Source organism: Aquarana catesbeiana, linkage group LG01 (genome assembly GCF_042186555.1).
Source record: "Aquarana catesbeiana isolate 2022-GZ linkage group LG01, ASM4218655v1, whole genome shotgun sequence".
Taxonomy (NCBI): Eukaryota; Metazoa; Chordata; class Amphibia; order Anura; family Ranidae; genus Aquarana; species Aquarana catesbeiana.
This window is the reverse complement of record NC_133324.1, coordinates 374,562,103-374,583,989: the sequence shown is the minus strand read 5'-3', so window position 1 is coordinate 374,583,989 and position 21,887 is coordinate 374,562,103. Positions and strand designations below refer to the sequence as shown.

The window sequence follows — 21,887 nt, the reverse complement described above, 5'->3', positions numbered from 1 at the left end:
AAGGGGGCCTGTCAAAAACAGGTCCTCACCCCCCCCTCCCCCCTGAAAGGTGCCAAATGTGGCACCGGAGGAGGGGAGGAGACAAATAAGCGGAAGTTCCACTTTTGGGTGGAACTCCGCTTTAATACATTTGTGGAAACTTCAAGCACTGTGTAAACTATATGGTTTAATAAATATTACTTATCAATAGGAAAATAGAGATCTTTGTTGATTTTATTGTACTATTTATGACATATAAATAACATTGACATATTTCAAGTTCGTTTTGATATTTCAGTAAGGGTAAAAGGTACCATTTAACAAAATTCTAATATGTACTCTTACTTAGGAAATACAAATTTCAGTATAAAAATATATATACAACTGTTGCAAGCAATAAAAATATTACATTAAAAATTAAGTTCAAGTCATGATGTTAACATTTGTATACATGCAAGAAGACTGTGCATTGATATAGGAATATTTTATTAGTCAGTCTATGCAAACGAGGAACAGTTAAAGGACGGTGAAGCTACTAGTTGGCAGCAACCAGACAATGAAGCCATACTGTAGTTCCCTGCAATGGTGACATTTGATAGACCATTGATAACCACCCTAAAAATGAAAAAGGCAATAAGATTAGTGAGTTCTTATGTCATTATTTCTAATTTATAAAACATGAAAGCCAACCAAAATATTTTGTTAGATTTAGATAGGATAGACATAGGTTAGAAACTCTGAAATGTAACAAAAATAGTAGCTATTTTTGCTCAAAACCACTTAAGGACCGAGCCTCTTTCTGAGATTTGGTGGTTAAATGTTAAAAACATTTTTATTTGCTAGAAAGTTACTTAGAACCCCCAAACATTATATATATATATATATATATATATATATATATATATATATATATATATATATATATATATATATATATAAACACCTTAGAGAATAAAATGGCGGTCATTGCAATACTTTCTGTCACACCACATTTGCGCAGCGGTCTTACAAGCGCACTTTTTTTGGAAAAAATACACTTTTTTAAATTCAAAAATAAGACAACAGTAAAGTTAGCCCAATTTTTTTGTGAAATTTAATGTTATGCCGAGTAAACTGATACCCTAAAAAATCTCCACAGGCAACGTTTAAAAAAATTCTACAGGTTGCATGTTTTGAGTTACAGAGGAGGTCTAGGGCTAGAATTATTGCTCTCGCTCTACCGATTGCGTCAATACCTCACATGTGTGGTTTGAATACCGTTTTTACGGGGCCATCTTCCCCTCACTCGTCTCCATACCAAGCCAGGGAGAGGACCCGATTGCCTCTGCTGCTATCGACGGCTCTGGTAAGCGGCGGAGGGCACCAGAGAGCGGCGGGAGGGGGGGGGCCTTTTCGCCGCTGATAAAAGTGATCTTGCGGCGAATCTGCACAGAAACCACTTTTATCTGAAAGCAGACTGCTCACTGAAGAAAAGGATACTGGGGTTATGGTAGCTAGCTGCTGCCACAACAACGATACCCCTCTTCAAAGTGCCGATGTATATAGGCATGAGCCGGTCCAGAAGTGGATAAAATAAAACGTCCATCCTAACACATAAGTCCATAATAAATATTCATATTTACATAAGTAAAAATTATATAAAGTCATTCTTAAACATGTAGTAGTTCCAAAGAAGTTAAAGGAGTTGTAAAGTCAGAAGGTTTTTCTATCTTAATGCATTCTTTGCATTAAGATAAAAAGCCTTCTGTGCGCTGCAGCCCGCCTCAGCCCCCCTAATACTTACCTGAGCCCCAGAATGGACACACAGAGCTTTAAATCGGCTCGGGTGCCCCCATAGCAAGCTGCCTACTGTGGGGGCACTCAACAGGAGGGAGAGGCCAGGAGCACAGGAGAAGGACCTGGGAAGAGGAGTATCCAGGCTGCCCTATGCAAATCCACTGCACAAAGCAGGTAAGTATAACCAGTGGCATCGCTATGGGGGTGCGTGGGGCGGACCGCACCCGTGTGACACCCAGCAGAGGTATGACACCAAGGGCCTCTGCTGGATTGCCTCCACCAGCCACTAACACAGTGGAGCAGGAGAAACACTCTGTCTCCTGTACAGGGGGAGAGAAAGACAGCAGTGCTGAATACACAACAGGAACTGCCAGTGTTGAACACCGGAGTTAACTTTCCAAGTTCACCAGCAGTTGATTGGTTGCCAGGTAGTCCTAGCAACCAATCATGAGCTTCTTAATATGAAAAATTAACTCCAGCAGCTCCCACCCTCTGTTCAGGGCTGCTCTGTCTCCTGCTCTGTATCCACAACCGCGAGTAAGGTAGGAAGGGGCAGAGCTGAGGAGGGGCTATGTACTGACACTATGCAGGGGTGCAGAGCTGGGGGGCTGTGTACTGACACTGTGCAGGGGTGCAGAGCAGGGAGGGGGACGTGTACTGACACTGTGCAGGGGTGCAGAGCTGGGGGGGGGGGGGGCGCTGTGTACTGACACTGTGCAGAGCTGGGAGGGCTGTGTACTGACACCGTGCAGGGGTGCAGAGCTGGGGGGACTATGTAATGACACTGTGCAGAGCTGGGGGGGCTGTGTACTGACACTGTGCAGGGGTGCAGAGCTGGGGGGGCTGTGTACTGACACTGTGCATGGGTGCAGAGCTGGGGGGCTGTGTACTGACACTGTGCAGGGGTACAGAGCTGGGGGGGCTGTGTACTGACACTGTGCAGGGGTACAGAGCTGGGGGGGCTGTGTACTGACACTGTGCAGAGCTGGGGAGCTGTGTACTGACACTGTGCAGGGGTGCAGAGCTGGGGGATCTGTGTACTGTGCAGAGCTAGGGGGCTGTGTACTGTGCAGAGCTGGGGGGCTGTGTAATGTGCAGGGGTCCAGAGGTGTGGAGCTGTGTAATATGCAGGGGTCCAGAGGTGCAGGGGTCTGTGTAATGTGCAGGGATGCAGAGCTGTGGGGAGGGGGGCTGTGTAATGTGCAGTGGTTTGGGTTGGGGGGAGGGGTTGCACAATGTAAAGGGGTCCAGAGGTGCAGGTGGCTGTGTAATGTAAAGGGGGGTTTCCTACATTTTACCCGCAGTTATAGCTGCAGTCCTATATTCTATTAGGTTGCGTGTGTTTTATGAATTTGCTGAAAGCGCACCAAAAGTCCTCCATGCTGCATCTTTGGCGCATTTTCAGAAAACCGGAATATATATTTTTTTGGGGGGGTGGGTGACACCATGTTTTACTGCACCAGGTGACACCAACCCTAGTGACGCCACTGAGTATAACTTGTTTATAATGTTATTTTTATTGAAAAAAATTAGACTTTACAATCACTTTAAGCTCAAGAGCAGGGGAAAAAAAAGTCTCCACTCTTTGTGTGCCTCCACCCATAAATGAAAATATTAATGACCACTGTTTATCCACTTTCAACAAACATCACACTGTGCACCTTGCCAGATTCTAAGATCCCACGTGCTGGACATATCCCCTGCATGGAAAGCAACTTGCTAAAACTTAATGTAGCCCATATCAATGCACCCCATCGTGGTTTTGTAGTTGACACTTTCTTTGTGGCAATGGGCAGATGTTGGGGTGCCACTTACGCAATGCACTTATGTAGGCATAATGCAGTACTGCCTATTGCTGTAACATGTGTGATAATGTGATTAATGTGATAATTCAATAATGTGACCTCGGCCATACACAGGCTTTGCACAACTCTGCATATAGTCATCATCCATTTAATTTTTGTGTGCTTAAACTTTTATATCATGATCCCAAGAGTAAATACTAAAATTCTAAATAAGTAAGCACATCAAATGAAGCTAAAGCCAAGCATGAGAAAGGTGGATTATTACCACCAAAACATACTATATGTATTTCTTTTAGAGAGTCCACTTCTGGGATTTCTTGACACTATAGGGGGGATTTATAGTACTAAAGCTAATGCACATATAATCTGATGCAGCTGTGCATAGTAACCAATTAGCTTCTAGGTTTTAGCCTTCGTTCACACTGAATGCCGGTTTGAAATTGTGCGAGTTCAGCTGATCCCGCACAATTTCAAACCTGCATTTCAGTGCAAGTTCGGGGGGGGGGGGGGGTTTGAAAGAGATCTGTGCGGGTTCATGCACAGATGTCTATCGAAATTGCCCCCGAAGGCTCCAAAAGTAATGTAGGAACTACTTTTGGAAATCGGTGCGTGGCGCCGCAAAATCGGCATCGCACCGATTGGGACAGTGCTGTTGCCAGCAATAGGCTGCAATATGGCATGTCAAAGCGCATGTCAGATTGCGCAGATGTTAATGGGGGCTCATTGTCAAAGCTTAATTGAACAAGTTGAAGTTAGAAGCTGATTAGTTACTATGTGCAGCTGCACCAGATTCTGTGTGCATCAGTTTTAGTAAATCCCCCCTTATGCGACACCACCATAAATTTTTTATGGTCACTACGGGTAGGCAGAAATCCATGTTCTGGGAGTATCTGCCCTCTAAAAGATTATATAAGACATCATTTGGTTCAACATTTGTAATGCTGAAATGGAAAGAATGACCTTTATGAACACAGTCTTTACCTACGTAATTTTTCAACAACATTTTATTTTTACTTTCCTGTGTTTCTTCACTGATAACAATCACTATTTGCTTGAGAGGACAAGCATCCTTATCATTGTGGAAAGCAAGTATTATCTAACTAATTTCACATACTTACTGTTTATATAAAGTCAAGCAGCAGTCAATTATTTCTGGTGAGCTAGCAGGCAAAGCTGTGGAATTGAGGAAGGAATTTTCTAATATATCCAAACATGATCCTTGTGCTACTGGTGCAGATAATATTCCTGCAAATGTCAGAAAAATTATAATTGGATAACAGCTAATAAAATGTGTATACATATAGACATAAAAATAGGATTTTTGACCTATTGTAAAATCCTTTTCTTGGAGATCACAAAGCCCTGGTTCACACTAATGCAATTTCCTATGCGTTTCAGAATAGTCCTGACTATGGTGTGGTGTGATGTGATTTTCATCTCCATAGAGTCTGATGAAAACTGCATAGAAAACACATGGGTGCTCAAAGACTATGCGATTCCAGTGAGCAGGCTATAGTGTCTTTCTGAGCTGATTTCCAGAGAGCAAGATGGAGAGAATCACAACTGCATCCACATTACATTGGAATCACACCTGAATCGCATGTGAACCTGCATGAAGTCGCACTGGACATTATCCTTGAAATCGCACTAAATACCTAAGTCAAATCACACCGGATAAGTGTGAACCTAGGATTGGCGACGCATGGTCATTAGGAATTCTGAATTGTATGAGCTATGCTGCTGTTTACAGGACAACTGGACATTGGTAAACAAAAATGCTGTTAGTCATCCAGGTAAAACCACTCGCGCTCACCTCATAACGTTATGTGGAAAAGCGGTAGAAGGATCTTAAAGAGAGAAGAGTGGGACCTGCGTCCCTCAATGGACTACAAGTAAACGATTTTAAGATAAGTCTTATTTTTTACTCATTCAGGCAGGGGGTCAGAAGGAATTCCAAGATGTATGGGATGTCAAAAAAAGCTGCCCAACAGGGGGGTGGGCAACACAGCAAACAAAATACTAACGAGCCCAAAAAAAACAACTAGGTGAAAAGAACTGGGAGCTCAAAGCACTGCCTGAAGGTACTTATATCCATAGCTGGCATCAGATGAGGTCTAAACATCTACCTGATAATTTGTAAAACTTATAGAATGTGTGAACAGATAACTAATTAGCATTGGTGTGACCCTGTAATTACGCCATGCCGACTTTAAGACTGAGAACTGAGCTATCACATGACCTCTGATTGCTCTCCGTTGTGCTCCTCCAGAGCTTCCTAATACCAGGCTGCAGGGGCAGATCCAGAGTCTAGTCTCGGGAGGGGCACTGCCAGGAAATAATTTTTTTTGCGGGTAATTTATCGGGGAAATTTGCTGGTGTTGGCGCCTCAATCATCCTGGCACCATGGTTATTATGGTGTCAGGATGATTGAAGGACATTATTTCTATTATTACCTTGTAATATAAAATGAAATAGTTCAACTCACCATAATGCAGAATCAGTGGGAGCCCTGAGTGTGTCACTTGCCACGTCACCTGCCACATGTTGCAGATTGTCACTTGCCACATCACCTGCCACACATTGCAGATTGTCACTTGCCACGTCACCAGTCACCAGACGCAGATTGCCACTTGCCATGTCACCTGCCACAAGTTGCAGATTGTCACTTGCCACGTCACCTGCCACACATTGCAGATTGTCACTTGCCATGTTGCCTGTCACCAGACACAGATTGTCACTTGCCACATCACCTGCCACAAGTTGCAGATTGTCACTTGCCACATCACCTGCCACACATTGCAGATTGTCACTTGCCACGTCGCCTGTCACCAGACGCAGATTGTCACTTGCCACGTGACCTGTCACAAGTTGCTGATTGTCACTTGCCACGTCACCTGCCACACGTTGCGGATTGTCACTTGAGAGATGATGTAATCTCTCTGCTGCCCGTGCCTGCAGTTCCACAGTGAGAGTGGAACTGCAGGGATGCAGGGTGGACACCGGGCGGTGAGAGATGATGTAATCTCTCTGCTCCCCTGCCCGCAGGCCTGCTGATTGGCCAGCCACCCGCTCAACTGCCGACTGGCCTGCCCGCTCACCCGCAACTTGGCGGGGGGGGGGATTGGCCCGTTTCCCCCCCTGGATCCGCCCCTGCCAGGCTGGCAAGGGGGGCGAGTGCAGCTGGCTCCAGCTCTCAGACATGTGCTGAAAGGCAGAGCCAGCTGTCAAAAAGGTAGCAGGGTGACTCCAAACAATGTTGTCGAGATTCTTCCCGAGCCTGGCAAGGTTCTGCCCCATCAGCTGATAGCAGGCTGTAGCCTGTTATAGGCTGACTCTAGGTCACAGGGGTACAAACGTAAATGTACTCCTGTAACTAAGAAAAGAAGTATGGTCATACTTCTTTGGCCATACTTCTCTTTTAAGCCTGTACTTAAGCTTGAAGAGTAAGTTACCCAAGCCACCTAGAAATGGTAGAAAAATAAGCAGTTTTCCCATAGGCCAACTGGAATGCTGAAAAGGTCAGTCTAAAAGATGTAGCTCAGAGATAAACTTGAATAGCTCATACCACATACAAGCAATGGAGCAAAAATTTTCCTTAGGATGTACCAGTGGAGGACACAAATGCAAATGCCTGATTAAGGCATTTGTAGGCCTCAGGACAGCCTTGTCTCTGCGTAGAATGGGAAATGGTTTCTTTGCAACACAAGGCCACTATTTCAGAAACTCCACTCCCAGAAGTGATAGGAATATAGAAGGCCACCTTGTGAATGAGAGTTGACAGAGAAATAATTATAATAGGTTCAAAGGGCAGTTTTTGAAGAGCAACAGAACCAGTAAAGGTTCCACAGAATCACAACTGGATGTACAGGTGGAGCTATATGAGCCACCCCCTTTACCATAAAGGGAGAGCAAACCAACCAAGAGTTGATCCAAACCAGATTGTAGAAAAATCAGGATGGTTTCCCATGGAGTCCTTCCTGGGATGAAACTGCCTTGTCGCAAACAATGTGAAGTGTGTTTTCCAAGTGTGGCAGACCCTGTGAAACGTGGGTTTTCTAGCTTAATGAGCATAGGAATAACTGAATCAAATAGGCCTCTATCCCTTGGGATGTAGGCTTCAACAGCCATGTGGTCAAAGCCAGTGTATGCATTACAGGGTGGTAAACGTGTCCCCTAGAACATCTGGGAGATCCTACAGGGTGCCTGCCAGGAGTCTGATGAAGTCTAAGTACCACATTCACCTGGCCCTGTTTGATACAATGATAATCTTCGGTATACCCGCCACTTTGATCCTTGAGCAGATGAGGCAGAAACTTCAGGAGGAAAGGCGTAGATTTAAATAAACAGATCCCACAGTCATTAGAGCATCTACTGCCATGACTAGGAGATCCTTGGATCTGGAAACAAACTTGCTCAGCTGGTTGGTGAATCCCCAAGGCAGAAGGTCCATGTCCATCCTTCCTCATCTGCAACAGAGTTCCTGAAACACTTCTGGGCGAAGAGTCCAGACGTTGTTGACTGAGGTAGATTGCCCAGCAATATTAAATGTGTCACAAGTCAGAAGCTGAACAACTTCTCTGAGCTGTGAAACTCATGGTTCCTCCCTGGCGATTGATGCATGCCACTTCTGTAGCACTCTCCGACTCTGAGACCGAATCAGATTACCTTGCAGTTGAGAAGTCCAGCATTAAGGCATAAGCCAATCTCTCATAGATCCAGAATGTTGATTGGGAAATGAGTTTCTCCAGCCACCAAATCCCCTGTACCAGGAGGGTGTCTAGGACTCCTCGCTAGGCTGTCAGGCTGGTATCAATAATGAGAATCTTCTAGACCAGTGGAAAGAAGGATTCCTCTGACTCCAGGGCTGGACCAGGGCCAGAGACAACCATGTCCTGAATCTGTGAATCCAGAGACTGCAACTGCTTATCTCACACAGAAAGAATGTTGAATTGTAATGGTCTGGAGTGGAATTGGGCATAAAGGTTTGCCTGGAAGGAGGTCACAATAAAACCAAGATGCCTCATGCAAAGTAAAGAGATGAACAGTTTCTGGACTGCAGAGCCTGGAATTTGTCTCAAGGAAGAAAGACTCTGGACTGAGCAGTATCTAGGAGAAAACCTAGATACTTCAAGCAATAAATCGGTTTGAGCGCTGACTTCTGAAAGTTCAGGCTCTATGTAGAGCTTGAAGAGTCTTTTGGACATTGACTGATATAGTCTGAGCCAACTGTTCTCTTATCTGTGCTGTTCTGATATCTCACAATGGGAACAAACCTGTGAGTGTAACAGAGCAAATAGTGCGGCTAGCGCCGTGGTGAATAATCAGGGTGCAGTGGTCAGATCAAAGGGAAAGGCTACAAACTGGTAGTGTTCTGTGGCTAAATTCTGGGTTGCTTTGATGTACTACAAAGGAGGGAGTGGGAGGTAGTTAAACCTAGTTGACCAACAGCTTTTCTTTGTTTTCCAGTATCTGATTTCCCTGTAGGCAGCAGTATGACCCATATATCTCAGAACTTGATTTGATGTTTCATCTTTTAATGAATGACTGATTGAAAAAGGGACATTTCTAATATTTACCAGCCTGGTTTGTGAGAAACACACAAAAAAGTCCCTGACCCCTTCACAAAATTCCACTGCGCTGAAGTGCATGATGCTGTTGCACAAACAAAAAATGTGTATGTTAGAAGACGCGTGGGAGTGCCATTAGCAATTAATGGTATTGCCGCTCATCTGCAAAAGGGCAGCACCTTTCTGTGCATAAGGTAAATATACTTAAGCGCTGATATGGGATGGTGATAGTACATAAAAAGGGGGGGGGGGAGCTGCAGCTATTCACAAGTGATCTGAACACCGATAAAAAATATTGTATATAAATAATAGTGCGCTAAACTCAAAAATGTATAAAATATAATACAATAGATGATGCAATAAATATGCAATGATAAAAATATATATAAAAATTAAAGTGCAATAGTCCACGTGCAAACAAATATAAAAAAACTTCAGTGATGAAAAAACGTGAATTCAAATATCTCCATTTTCCGTGACACACTCTGAAGAATACAGGTGATAAAGAAGATATTAATCACCACCACCTCTTTGTGCAATGCCTGCTCACCTCAAAGGAACACCCCTTTGGGTCTAATCACGCTTTTTTTGTATAATAATCCAGAAAATCAGACGAACAAGGCACGACAAACATCAGCTGTTTGGTTGAGGAAAGTTCTCCTCATCTAATGGCATCAAAATCTATAAAATTTAAAATGCCGGTTGCCTGGCTTTAATGCTCATCCTCTGGCTTCATATTTAAATCACTGACCCAGGAGAAGGGCAAATAACTGCCTAAAGCTTATACAAAGACTTTCAGTTTTACATCCTTTTGAAAATGCCAGTTTCTACCTAAAACTGCTTCTGCAGATACCGACACCTGACTCCAGTCTCTTCCCAGTCAGGTGTTGGTATCAGCAGAAGCAGTTTTAGGTAGAAACTGGCAAAATTTATACTTGCAGAATTTGCTGCCAATATATGGATCTTTGTCGCTCCTTGTTCAGCTGATTTTCTGGATTATTATACAAAAAAGCGTGATTTGACCCAAAGGGGTCTTCCTTTGAGGTGAGCAGGCATTGCACACAGAGGTGGGGGTAATTGATATCTTCTTTATCACCTATATTCTTCAGAGTGTGTCACGGAATATGGAGACATTTGAATTTACGTTTTTTCATTACTGAAGTTTTTTTTATATTTGTTTGTACGTCGACTATTGCACAATAATATATTTTTATCATTGCATATTTATTGCATCATCTATTGTATTATATTTTATATATTTTGGGGTTTAACGCACTATTATTTATATACAATACCTTTCTGTGCATGACTGGAAAGCACACGATTTTGCCTTAGTAAGTAAAAAGTGGGTTCAATTTATCTTATTTTAATTGTTAAGACAACATATGATATTACAATAATAATAATAGTAATACTAAAAAACTAAATAAAAAAACTACTGTCAGTGTTGTTGCCATATACATACATCCGTACACTTAAATCAAGATAATCTGCAGTGAAAAAAAAAAGGGGCCCATTCACACCTTTGCGGTGCACTATGGTGCTGTGTTAAGGCAACACATTTGTTTAACTGGGGTGCCAATATATTTATATAGTAAGTCTGGTTGATAAAAGACGCAAGTCCATCTAATTCAACCAATAAAATGGGAAAAAAAAATATATAATCATACAATCCCATATACACAATCCTATACCCACAGTTGATCCAGAGGAAGAAAACCCCAGCAAAGCATTAACCAATTTGCTCCAGCAGAGGAAAACATTCCTTCCTGATCCACAGAGAGGCAATTGGATATTCCCTGGATCAACTGTTAATTTACAGTTTTATTATGTACATTTAGGAAAGATTCCAAGTCTTTTTTAAAGCAATCTACTGAGCTACCCCAGAACATCGAAAACTGGACTTGACCCTTTTGTCACTAACGCAGTGCACTGCAATACACAGCAGTGTGTTACCCTGTGTTGCGGTAAGCTGCAACACATGTCTGTTTTCTTAGTGTGTTAGGTGCATGCTGCAGTGCCATGCAACGTGGTAATGCATGCATTATTGCAGCACAAAGCTGTGTAGCCAGCCTAAGTGTGTTTTAGTTTTATATGCAAAATGGACCTCTATTTCCTAACCACTTGTACAGTAACATTGATTAGTGGTCCTATTTGGCAATGTCTCATCTAATAGATCAGAGAGTGCCAGAAAGCAAAAAAATACTGAGGGTGGGGCTTTCTCATTAGAAAACCCAGCATGCTTGTCAAATACTACACTATTTTGTCAAAAGTATTGGGACGCCTGCCTTTACACGCACATGAACTTTAATGGCATTTCAGTCTTAGTCCGTAGGGTTCAATATTGAGTTGGCTCACCCTTTGCAGCTATAACAGCTTCAACTCTTCTGGGAAGGCTGTCCACAAGGTTTAGGAGTGAAACTATGGGAATGTTTGACCGTTCTTCCAGAAGTGCATTTGTGAGGTCAGGCACTGATGTTGGACCAGAGGGTCTGGCTTGCAGTCTCCAGTCTAATTCATCCCAAAGGGGTTCTATCGGGTTGATGTCCGGACTCTGTGCCGGCCAGTCAAGTTCCTCCACCCCAAACTCTCTCATCCATGTCTTTATGGACTTTGCTTTGTTTACTGGTGTGCAGTCATGTTGGAACAGGAAGGGGCCATCGCCAAACTGTTCCCACAAAGTTGAGAGAATGAAATTGTCCAAAATGTCTTGGTATGCTGACGCCTTAAGTGTTCCCTTCACTGAAACTAAGGGTCCAAGCCCAACCCCTGAAAAACAACCCCACACCATAGTTCCCCCTCCACCAAATTATTTGGACCAGTGCACAAAGCAAGGTCCATAAAGACATGGATGTTTGGGGTGAAGGAACTTGACTGGCCTGCACAGAGTCCTGACCTCAACCTGATAGAACACCTTTGGGATGAATTAGAGCGGAGACTGAGTGCCAGGCCTTCTTGTCCAACATCAGTGCCTGACCTCACAAATGTGCTTCTGGAAGAATGGTCAAACATTCCCATAGACACACTCCTAAACATTGTGGACAGCCTTCCCAGAAGAGTTGAAGCTGTTATAGCTGCAAAGGGTGGGCCAACTCAAAATTGAACCCTATGGACTAAGACTGGGATGATATTAAAGTTCATGTGTGTGTGTAATGGCAGGCAACCCAATACTTTTGGTAATATAGTGTATGTGGCTGGTATCTGCTGGAAAAAATGTTTATTTTGTAAGATAAAGATTTTATGCAAATAACTAAAAATATAAAACCTCAGTTTAAAAACTTGCAAACATCCTAAAATTTAAATTGAATTGACTAAGAGCTTAGAGTAAACCGGTTTCCACTGAAAGTGAACCTGTTAACGTTAAAGACAGCCCCTGCAGCATGGTATACCTACCTTTCCATCTCTTGCCAACCATTTCACTCATGACTAGAAGAAGCCCTGTGTAAACTCCAAGTTGACCCCCTACAGAACTTACAGAGTGCTAAGTGCCCCCATGTGATATTTTAATCAACCTTCTAGCTTCAGAAACAGAGATAAAATTGTAAATTGTAGACCTGGATATACTATCAAATATAAACTTCAAGGCTTTGTTTTACTTAGTGCAGAATTCTTCTTTTAGACAGTACCTGCAATACAAGCTGTCATAAAGCAAGCCACTGTACCAGCGATCATAGCTCTGATAGCACCTGCGGCAATGTCACCTTTTCTGCTAGGGGCCATGGAGCCTAAAACAAATAAGCAAAGCCAACATGAAAAAAAAATAATATCAAGCAATATGACATTTGGTGTATTATATGTCCAAATACTAAACAATTGGGCTGCAAATCATGCTTACAAGTTCTGTGATGTAAATTGGCCTTTAGGCTAGTATCACTTTGAAAATCTTTAACTTTATAGGATTTTTTTTTACACTTATCATTGTTTCTAAATATTAGCTCTTTGACTAATGCCCTGTACACACGGTCGGATTTTCCAACGAAAAATGTGTGATAGGACCTTGTTGTCGGAATTTCCGATCGTGTGTACACAAATCCGACGCACAAAGTGCCACGCATGCTCAGAATAAATAAAGAGATGAAAGCTATTGGCTACTGCCCCGTTTAGAGTCCCGACATACGTGTTTTACGTCACCGCGTTCAGAACGATCGGATTTTCCGACAACTTTGTGTGACCGTGTGTATGCAAGACAAGTTTGAGCCAACATCCGTCGGAAAAAATCCATGGATTTTGTTGTCGGAATGTCCGATCAATGTCCGATCGTGTGTACGGGGCATTATAGTAGAAGTGTTGTGCACACAAATTGCTCTGTACTGTAAACAATCTTTTTTATAGTAAAAAATGGCTGCCTCAAAAAAAGATCTTCCAACTAGCTGGAATATAACTTTGGCTGATGTCTCCTGTTCTGCTTAGTTGTTAGCAATTGTAAAGCAAATGCAAAGGTGTGATAGAGGATCAACACTCATGAAATAACAATAAAACGTATTTATTTATTTATTGCAGTTTATTCAGTTTAAAAACATCACAGAATATGTGTACAGATACTGCATTGCTGGACCATAATACATTCTGACCTTTTTAGATTCCCAACGCAAAAGACACAGAAAGTATTTAAATACTCTGTACATTTATTTGAACCCCTCTGCTCCTTAAAGTTACCCAATCAAGTTCAAGCTTCAAAGGAGACTAAGGTTAAATAAACATTATCACATAGGAGGGTAGTATTTCAAAATATTCAAACCACAACTTGTAACCTTAGTTTCACAGCATATGCCTAAAAACAAGAAAAAAGCAAAACATAGATGCAAACGACATAAACATCAAAATAAGAACAGACCTGTTGATGTATAGACAGATCATGTGAATAAAAATTGTATACTCCATGGAAACGGTTGACTTTTTCCTCATAATTAAATGGACAAACATTACATCTTGAGTCAGTTGGATAAAGGTGATATACTTGACCAAATAACACATAAAATTAATGTAGTATATTTATTTTTATGATCTAAATAACCAAATACACAGACTTGTCATATGGAATAAGTAAATACACTCCTGTATTTACCATAAAATTAATGAAATTACAATCCAGGGTTCAAGATTAGGAGCCTAGATTAGAACCTCCTTTGGTTCTATTAGAACCTAGTTAATCCTAACTAAGCCATCGATGGTTTGGTGTTATCTTTTATTATTGATATTTGTGGTGTTAATGTGCCAAGATCAATAGCACTCTCTAAGATCCTCATAAAAAAAATGTGGATGCCTCTGCATCTGGCAAGGGATTTAAAAAGATTGCCATATGATTTGAAATTAATAACACTGTAAAGCAGGCCATACATGGTGCATATTTATTTCCTGCAACCACGGGTTGCAGGAAATAGATTTGCATGATTCCCCCATCAACACAGACAGTGCTGACAGGGGAATCTCTCCTGCCCAGCTATAGTCTGCTTCCAGTGCAGGGGGGGAAGCCGTCCCTGCCGGGAGAAGACGGTAATTATCCCTAGCGGCTATAGCAGTCTCTAGCGATTATCGTAAGAGAATCAGTCAGGCTGGTTGTACCCAAGTTGATTGATCGATCAACTTGGTACATTCAGCCTGCCCATTAATGGTTTGAATCTCGGCCAGTGAGTGTCCAGGACTGGCTGGACCAGAAAGTTCAACCCAAGAGCTGGCTATTTTAATGCTAAAAGAAGCCTCCTCAAAATTGCATTGGAGGAAGAGGGTAGGTATTCAGATACCTCTATCAGCAGTTGGGGTTAACGTGCGTGCATCTACAAGCAGAATGAGACTGCACCAATTCAATGAAAAGTGTGTTAGGAAAAAGCCATTCTTGTCCAAAAAGAGCATGATTACAGTTTGCTATTGAGTTCATAAGCAAAGGCCAGACCTTCTGGAACAATATCCTGAAGAGTAATCAAACAAAGATAGATATGTTGGACAACAAAACAGTAGACCTCTTTGCCACAAACCAAAGACAGTATTTCAAGAGGAGAACCGCATAAGAACTGTGAAGCAAGGTGGTGGGAATGTTATGTTTTGGGGTTGCTTTGCTGATTCAGGGCTTCAAAGGGTGCTTGATAGACATGTGCATTCGTTTTCATCCGAATGCATTTTCGTCCAAATTTCAGGTATTTTCGTTAATTTCAGAATCCGAAAAACGAAAGATCCAACATAAACAAATGCTTTATTTTAGTTTTCGTTGCTACAACAGTTCGATATACATAGGAGATTCAACATGATGATGACAATAACAATCTGTGTCCATCAAACCTGTGGTCGAATGTGCCTAACCTTAACTCTATTAGTCCAAGATTATTCTACATAGAGAGAAAAGATTTGACATAGAGAGAAAAGATTCGATGTAGGGGAGAAAAGATTCGACGTAGGGGAGAAAAGATAAATAAAAAAATGATGATGATGAATGTTATTGGCTGATTGTAACCAAAGAGAAGGAGCAGTAAAATAGCTAGAACTAAGTACACACGTACTTTGTCTTATGGTGTCTGTTGAAAGTTCTAAGAAGATTTGACGGAGCAGGTAAACTATACGGCGTCGTACAGTTTAGCCGCTCCGTCAAATCTTCTTTGAACATTCGACAGACACCATAAGCCTTCAATGACAGATTCGACCTTAATTTGAATTTTCGGACGAATGCAATTTTTAACGAAAAACGAAATAAATAAAAACAAATTTCGGGAGTAACTAAATACATTTATTTTTCGGACGAAAACGAAATTCCGAAACGAAATATTTCAGTGTGCACATGTCTAGTGCTTGATGAGAAAGAATGTGAGGTCGTCTGTCCAAAAGCTGATGCTGAAATGAGTCTTTCAACATGATAATCTGAAGCATACTAGCAAATCTACCAAGGATTGGCTCAAAGAGTAAACAAAGGATTACAGACTAATCTAGTCATAATCCTGATTTAATTCTCATTAAAATTTTGTAGAAATTGTTGAAACAGACAGTTTTTGCAAGAAAACCCACAAAGATCTTGCAAATGAAGTTGCATGGTCTTCTTCTGAAGTTGCATGGTGATTTTGCAGGAAAAAGTTGTCAAAAAAGTCACTGCGTTTTTGTCAGATTTGTGGGCAGTTATACAAAATGCCTTCATAAAGTAATTTGTGAAACAGAGGTCAATATCAGCTTTTGATGCCAATGGAATACCTACTTTTTCACAGCACACTATTACACTATCTATTAAATTTTTTGTTAAATAAATGACTGAAAAGGCAATTTTTCTCTTGTGTTCTTATTGAAGAATATCACCTCTATCTGTAGGCACCGGTTGAATGAGGATCCAATGATGTCCTGTTCAGATATGTTGAAAAAGTCAACAATTTCCATGCGGTGTATCTAATTGTTCATATGATTGCATGTGTGAGTTGAATAGTCGCATTAGAAAGTGAATTAAACTATTATCTATTCCAGAAATACCTAATAATAGAAAATTATATCGAGGGCAGGAGGCGGAGCCTAGCAGAGCAGACATGCATTGTTAGAGCTCCACACCGCTGAGGAGAGAAGAGAAGGACAAAGCGGAGCCTGCAGGCTCAAAAGGTATCCATTTGAACCTTTTTGCCCCAGGGAACAAACTGTGAAAGTTTGGGCAGGAAATATGGTACTGGGAGGAAACCGTGGCAGAAATAAAAATCACCTCACAAAGAGCTCACAGGCACTCACTGCAGCTGAAGCAGCTCCAGTCACCTCACAAAATACAGCATCAGGGCACTCTCACAGACAGAAAATGTCACAGCAAGACTCTCCATTTGAGTCAGATACAGAACAAATCCTCTCACAAACTTCTCCACAAGCCTCCTCAGCATCCTCAGTAATATTATTACAATTTGAAAAGATGCTTCATAAGGCTTTAAAACAAACCTCAGACCAAATAACAAAAAGCCTAACCAAAGAAATAAGAGAGCTGGGAAACCGCACCGCAGCCTTATGCCGCGTACACACGGTCGGACTTTTCGTCTACAAAAGTCCAACGGACGCCGACGGACTAAAGCTGGCTGGTAATCCGATCGTGTGTGGGCTTCTCCGGACTTTCAGCAGACTTTTTCAGCCTCAAATCCGACGGACTTTAGATTTGAAACATGCTTCAAATCTTTACGTCGTAACTACGACGGACCCCGAAATCCGCTCGTCTGTGTGCTAGTCCGACGGACAAAAACCCATGCTAGGGCAGCTATTGGCTACTGGCTATGAACTTCCTTATTTTAGTCCGGTGTACGTCATCACGTACGAATCCGTCGGACTTTTGTGTGGTCGTGTGTAGGCAAGTCCGTTCGTTAGAAAGTCTGCTGCAAGTCCGCCGAAAGTCCGCAGGAAGTCTGTCGGACAGGCTGTCGGACTTTTGTAGACGAAAAGTCCGACCGTGTGTACGCGGCATTAGAAATAAAAATGGATGAAATTGAAATTACAACCCAAGAAAATATAACAGAATTGGAACAATTAAAAAAAGAGAATTTAATACTTCAAACTAAGCTCGAAGATTACGAAAATAGAGCCAGACGTTCAAACTTGCGCATAAGGGGAATACCTGAAACTGTGACAGACCTGCAATCTACTATTACTGCTCTATTACAAGACCTAAAGCCAGATATCCCTATTGAACGTTTAGAACTGGACAGAGTACACAGAGCCCTCACAGCCAAAAAGAAAGATGGACCCCCACGTGATATAATCACAAAATTTCATTATTACAGAACGAAAGAACAAATACTAATCGCTGCAAGAGAAAAAAAGGAACTTAATTTTCAAGGACACAATTATCAAATTTTTGCTGACCTATCCCAACTTACTATTACTAAAAGACGATCCATGAAACCCCAACTAATGGAACTGCAACGCCACAACATTATGTATCAATGGGGCTTCCCCTTTTCAGTCAGATTTAACTACCAAGGTACAATTTACAGAAGCAGATCAGCAGATGAACTACAACAAACCCTTTTAAAATTAAATCTGACAGAACCCACAAGCAGCAACACTCCCACACGCAGAAGAATGGCATCATCTTCACCTTCAGGCAGCACCCAGAAAATTTCAGAACAAAATGGGAATCATCATTCTCACAAAAGAGGCCGTTATGCCACATCATCCATGGACCAAGAAGATTCAATGGACTGACATCCTAATTCCTAATATCTCTTCATTTATTATACTAAGAGATGGTTCTCTATAAAAAACCTATATTTATAACTGAATGTAACTGCATTCTGATAGTCACACATTCCAGTTATATTTCTTATTACTTCTGATTCATATAGCCTTAGAATATATAAGTGAAATAAGGAAATTCTTGTTCAGTTATATATTATCAGGTAATAACAATAGATTTATTACTTTTTAGGACAAATATGTTCAATAATCCAGAAGTAATTTTCTTAAAACAAATATATTATTACCTAACTAGTTCCTAGAATTATGTTTTTGTTTATTCTAATCTGAAGCAATACAACCTCAATTTTATGAGTTAACATATCTAAACAGTTACATATGAATAAAATATGTAATTGTTTACTCTAAAAGGGTTAAAATCCCAAAATAATTCAAACTATCTTCATCAATACCAAAGTTATTAACAGTACCTTTCTAACTGAATTATTTAGCCTAGGGCAAGACTAACCATATACAACCACCCTGGAATAAATAATTTCAACAAAAACTATATTCTGCACTCCAATTAATGAAACATCATTTTGATGTCTTTTGACATAGCACTTCTCTCCTGTAAGCGGAAGATCCGTGTACCCCCATTAGCCCTCCTCATTCTCCCAACCATATTATGTGGGAGTGTGACGAAGGCACTTATTCCCCTGAGAGAGATATTTATTCTCTTTCACGGGTAAATTGTGATTACTTGCAAAAAATAATTTATACAATGTATCATCTAATCTCATATGTTTTTTGTTTACTCTTTACTCCAGAATTCACTGGTTTCTTTTCTATCTATTCATCTCTTCAGTCCACACAGGTTGATCTGCGCAGTCAGCTCTGCATAACAAAAAGTAAGTCAAAACTATTTGATCTATTGCCATGGCACCACTGAATATACTTTCCCTGAATGTTCAGGGAATAAATGTCCCTCAAAAAAGGACCAAAGCCTTCCGTACTTTCCATAACAAGAAGGCTCACATAGTAAGCCTCCAAGAAACACACTTCACCAAAGATTCTACTCCAAAATATATTTCTCCTTTTTATCAACAAATTTACACGGCTTCTGCCTGTACCAAGCAAAGGGGAACTCTAATTGCATTTCACCGATCCACACCATTCACCTTATCATCAGAAATTAAAGACCCAGAAGGTAGATACCTGATACTCATGGGTTATATAATGGATACAGCAATCACGTGATTTCCTACTATGCTCCTAACAAACAACCTACACCATTCCTCTCCCATATATTACAAGTGATTAATACACACAAAATAGGAACAGTGATAATGTGTGGGGATTCGAACCAGGTCCTCCTCCCATTTCTAGATAAATCACCTTTTACACCATCCAAAATAACCTCTAGATTACCTTTTTCTCAACTTCTTTCCAAATACAATCTGGTAGATTCATGGAGAGAAAGTAACCCAATGAAAAAGAAATTCACTTATTTCTCGCACCCTCATCAAACCTTCACCAGAATTGATCATATTTTTCTAACAATAGGAATGATACCAGAAATTATTGCATCAGATATAATTCCGATTCCGTGGTCTGACCATAATGCAGTATACACTACTATAGCCTCAGCCATACCAAAAGCGCATGACCCAACGTGGTACTTACCGGACATAATGCTGAAACACCCACTACATCAGATGGCCATTGAACAAGCTTTAAAGGAATACATATCAATTAATAATACAACAGACATCTCCCCAATAACACTGTGGGAAGCTCATAAGCCTGTCTTGCGTGGTACAATACAAAGACAAATGGCACTATTTAAACGGGAACGCAAAAATCTAGCAAAAAAACTAGAACTCAATTTTAATGCAGCCTACATATCATTTCAATATAATCCATCTCAGAGTACAAAATCTCATCTGGAAAAATCTAGATTGGAATACGATCTATTTCTCACTGAGTCAGTTGATAAATCCCTCAAACGCTCCAAACACAATTTCTACATGAATACAAACAAACCAGGTACATATTTGGCTCGGGCATTAAATTCAACTAACAAATCTTTCAAACCAATACGTTTGAAATTATCAAAAAATGTTTACACTTGTAATCCAGTTAAAATAGTCCATAAATTTCACTCACATCTCGCAACTTTATACAAGACAAACAATGAATTTAATCCTACAGAAGCTGAATCCTTCTTCTCAAAAATAACCTTACCTGAGTTATCTCAGAATCAAAAAAGCAGTTTGGATGAGCCTATAACTATAGATGAAGTTGCTAACGCCATAAAAGACCTAAAACTTAACAAAAGACCAGGCCCAGACGGCTACTCGGCTTTATACTATAAAACATTCTCAGAAATACTCTCTCCCATTCTCACTGAAACTTTTAACAAACTTCTAGATGGACATTCTTTTTGGCAAGAAACACTAATGGCAATTGTTTGTATGATCCCAAAACCCCTTTCTGATGATACTTCCTGTGTAGATTATCGGCCTATCTCTGTTAAACCTCGATATTAAATTATTAGCAAAAATAATAGCAAAACGCCTCAATAGCATTATAGGAAAATTAATACATAGAGATCAAGTAGGCTTCATGCCAAATAGACAGGCAGGCGATAATATACGCAGGGCAGTGTTATTGGCACATATTGCTAAAAAACGGAAAATCCCTTTATGTTTTCTATCTCTCGATATTAAGAGGGCATTTGACACAGTATCCTGGCAATATATGCAATATTCATTACAAAAATGGGGTTTTGGACCCCACTTTTTAACATGGATCAAAGCATTATATAATAAACCCAAAGCCTATATAAAATATGCTGGATACAAATCTGAAGCCTTTAATATCGAAAGAGGTACCAGACAGGGTTGCCCATTATCTCCCTTATTATTTGCCCTTATACTCGAACCCATGGCCCAATACATCAGAACAAACCAAACTATAACTGGCATTGAAGTAGGAGGTATTACACACAAATTATGTATATTTGCAGACGATATATTACTTTTTCTATCATCACCACAGGTCTCTGGTCCTAACTTAATACCAGCTCTTGATGGATTTGCAGCCCTATCCGGCCTTATGATTAATCCTAAGAAATGCCTAGTGCTTAATATTTCACTCACAAACATGGAATTGATCCCGGCTAGGGCTGCACTCCCATTCACATGGGCAGAAAAATCAATCCCATATCTTGGAATTCATTTAACAGCATCTCATTCTGACTTATTCTCAACCAATTATCCTCCTGTATTAAGACAGATCACAAATCTAATAAAACAATGGTCGCAACTTCCTTTATCCTGGATAGGGAAGATTAATGCAATCAAAATGACTATTCTACCCAAATTGCTTTATCTATTCAGAGTCCTCCCTATTCCAATTCCTTCCTATTTTTTGAGAATAGTACAAAAAAGAGCAACTTCGTTTATATGGGGCTCTTCTAAACCACGTATACCTATACACACACTACATCTTCCCAAAAATAAAGGAGGCCTGGGATACCCTAATTTTACTAACTACTACAGAGCAGCACATTTGGCCAGTCTGTCCAAATACCATGCAAAACAGGAAATCCCATTATGGGTATTTATAGAGGCTTCAGAAAATGACC

General features: G+C 40.8%; 1 protein-coding gene across 1 annotated transcript in view; it reads right to left on the bottom strand.

The window, feature by feature from the left end:
* Nucleotides 1-448: 448 nt before the first annotated feature.
* SLC28A3 (solute carrier family 28 member 3) overlaps nucleotides 449-21,887 on the bottom strand; it is a 119,437-nt gene continuing 97,998 nt past the window's right edge. The window contains exons 16-18 of the mRNA XM_073633577.1: nucleotides 12,754-12,852; nucleotides 4,679-4,805; nucleotides 449-594 (exon numbers count right to left, since the gene is read on the bottom strand). Coding sequence (XP_073489678.1) covers nucleotides 477-594; nucleotides 4,679-4,805; nucleotides 12,754-12,852 — 344 coding nt within the window. The 3' untranslated portion in view covers nucleotides 449-476. The remainder of the gene's footprint in view (nucleotides 595-4,678; nucleotides 4,806-12,753; nucleotides 12,853-21,887) is intronic.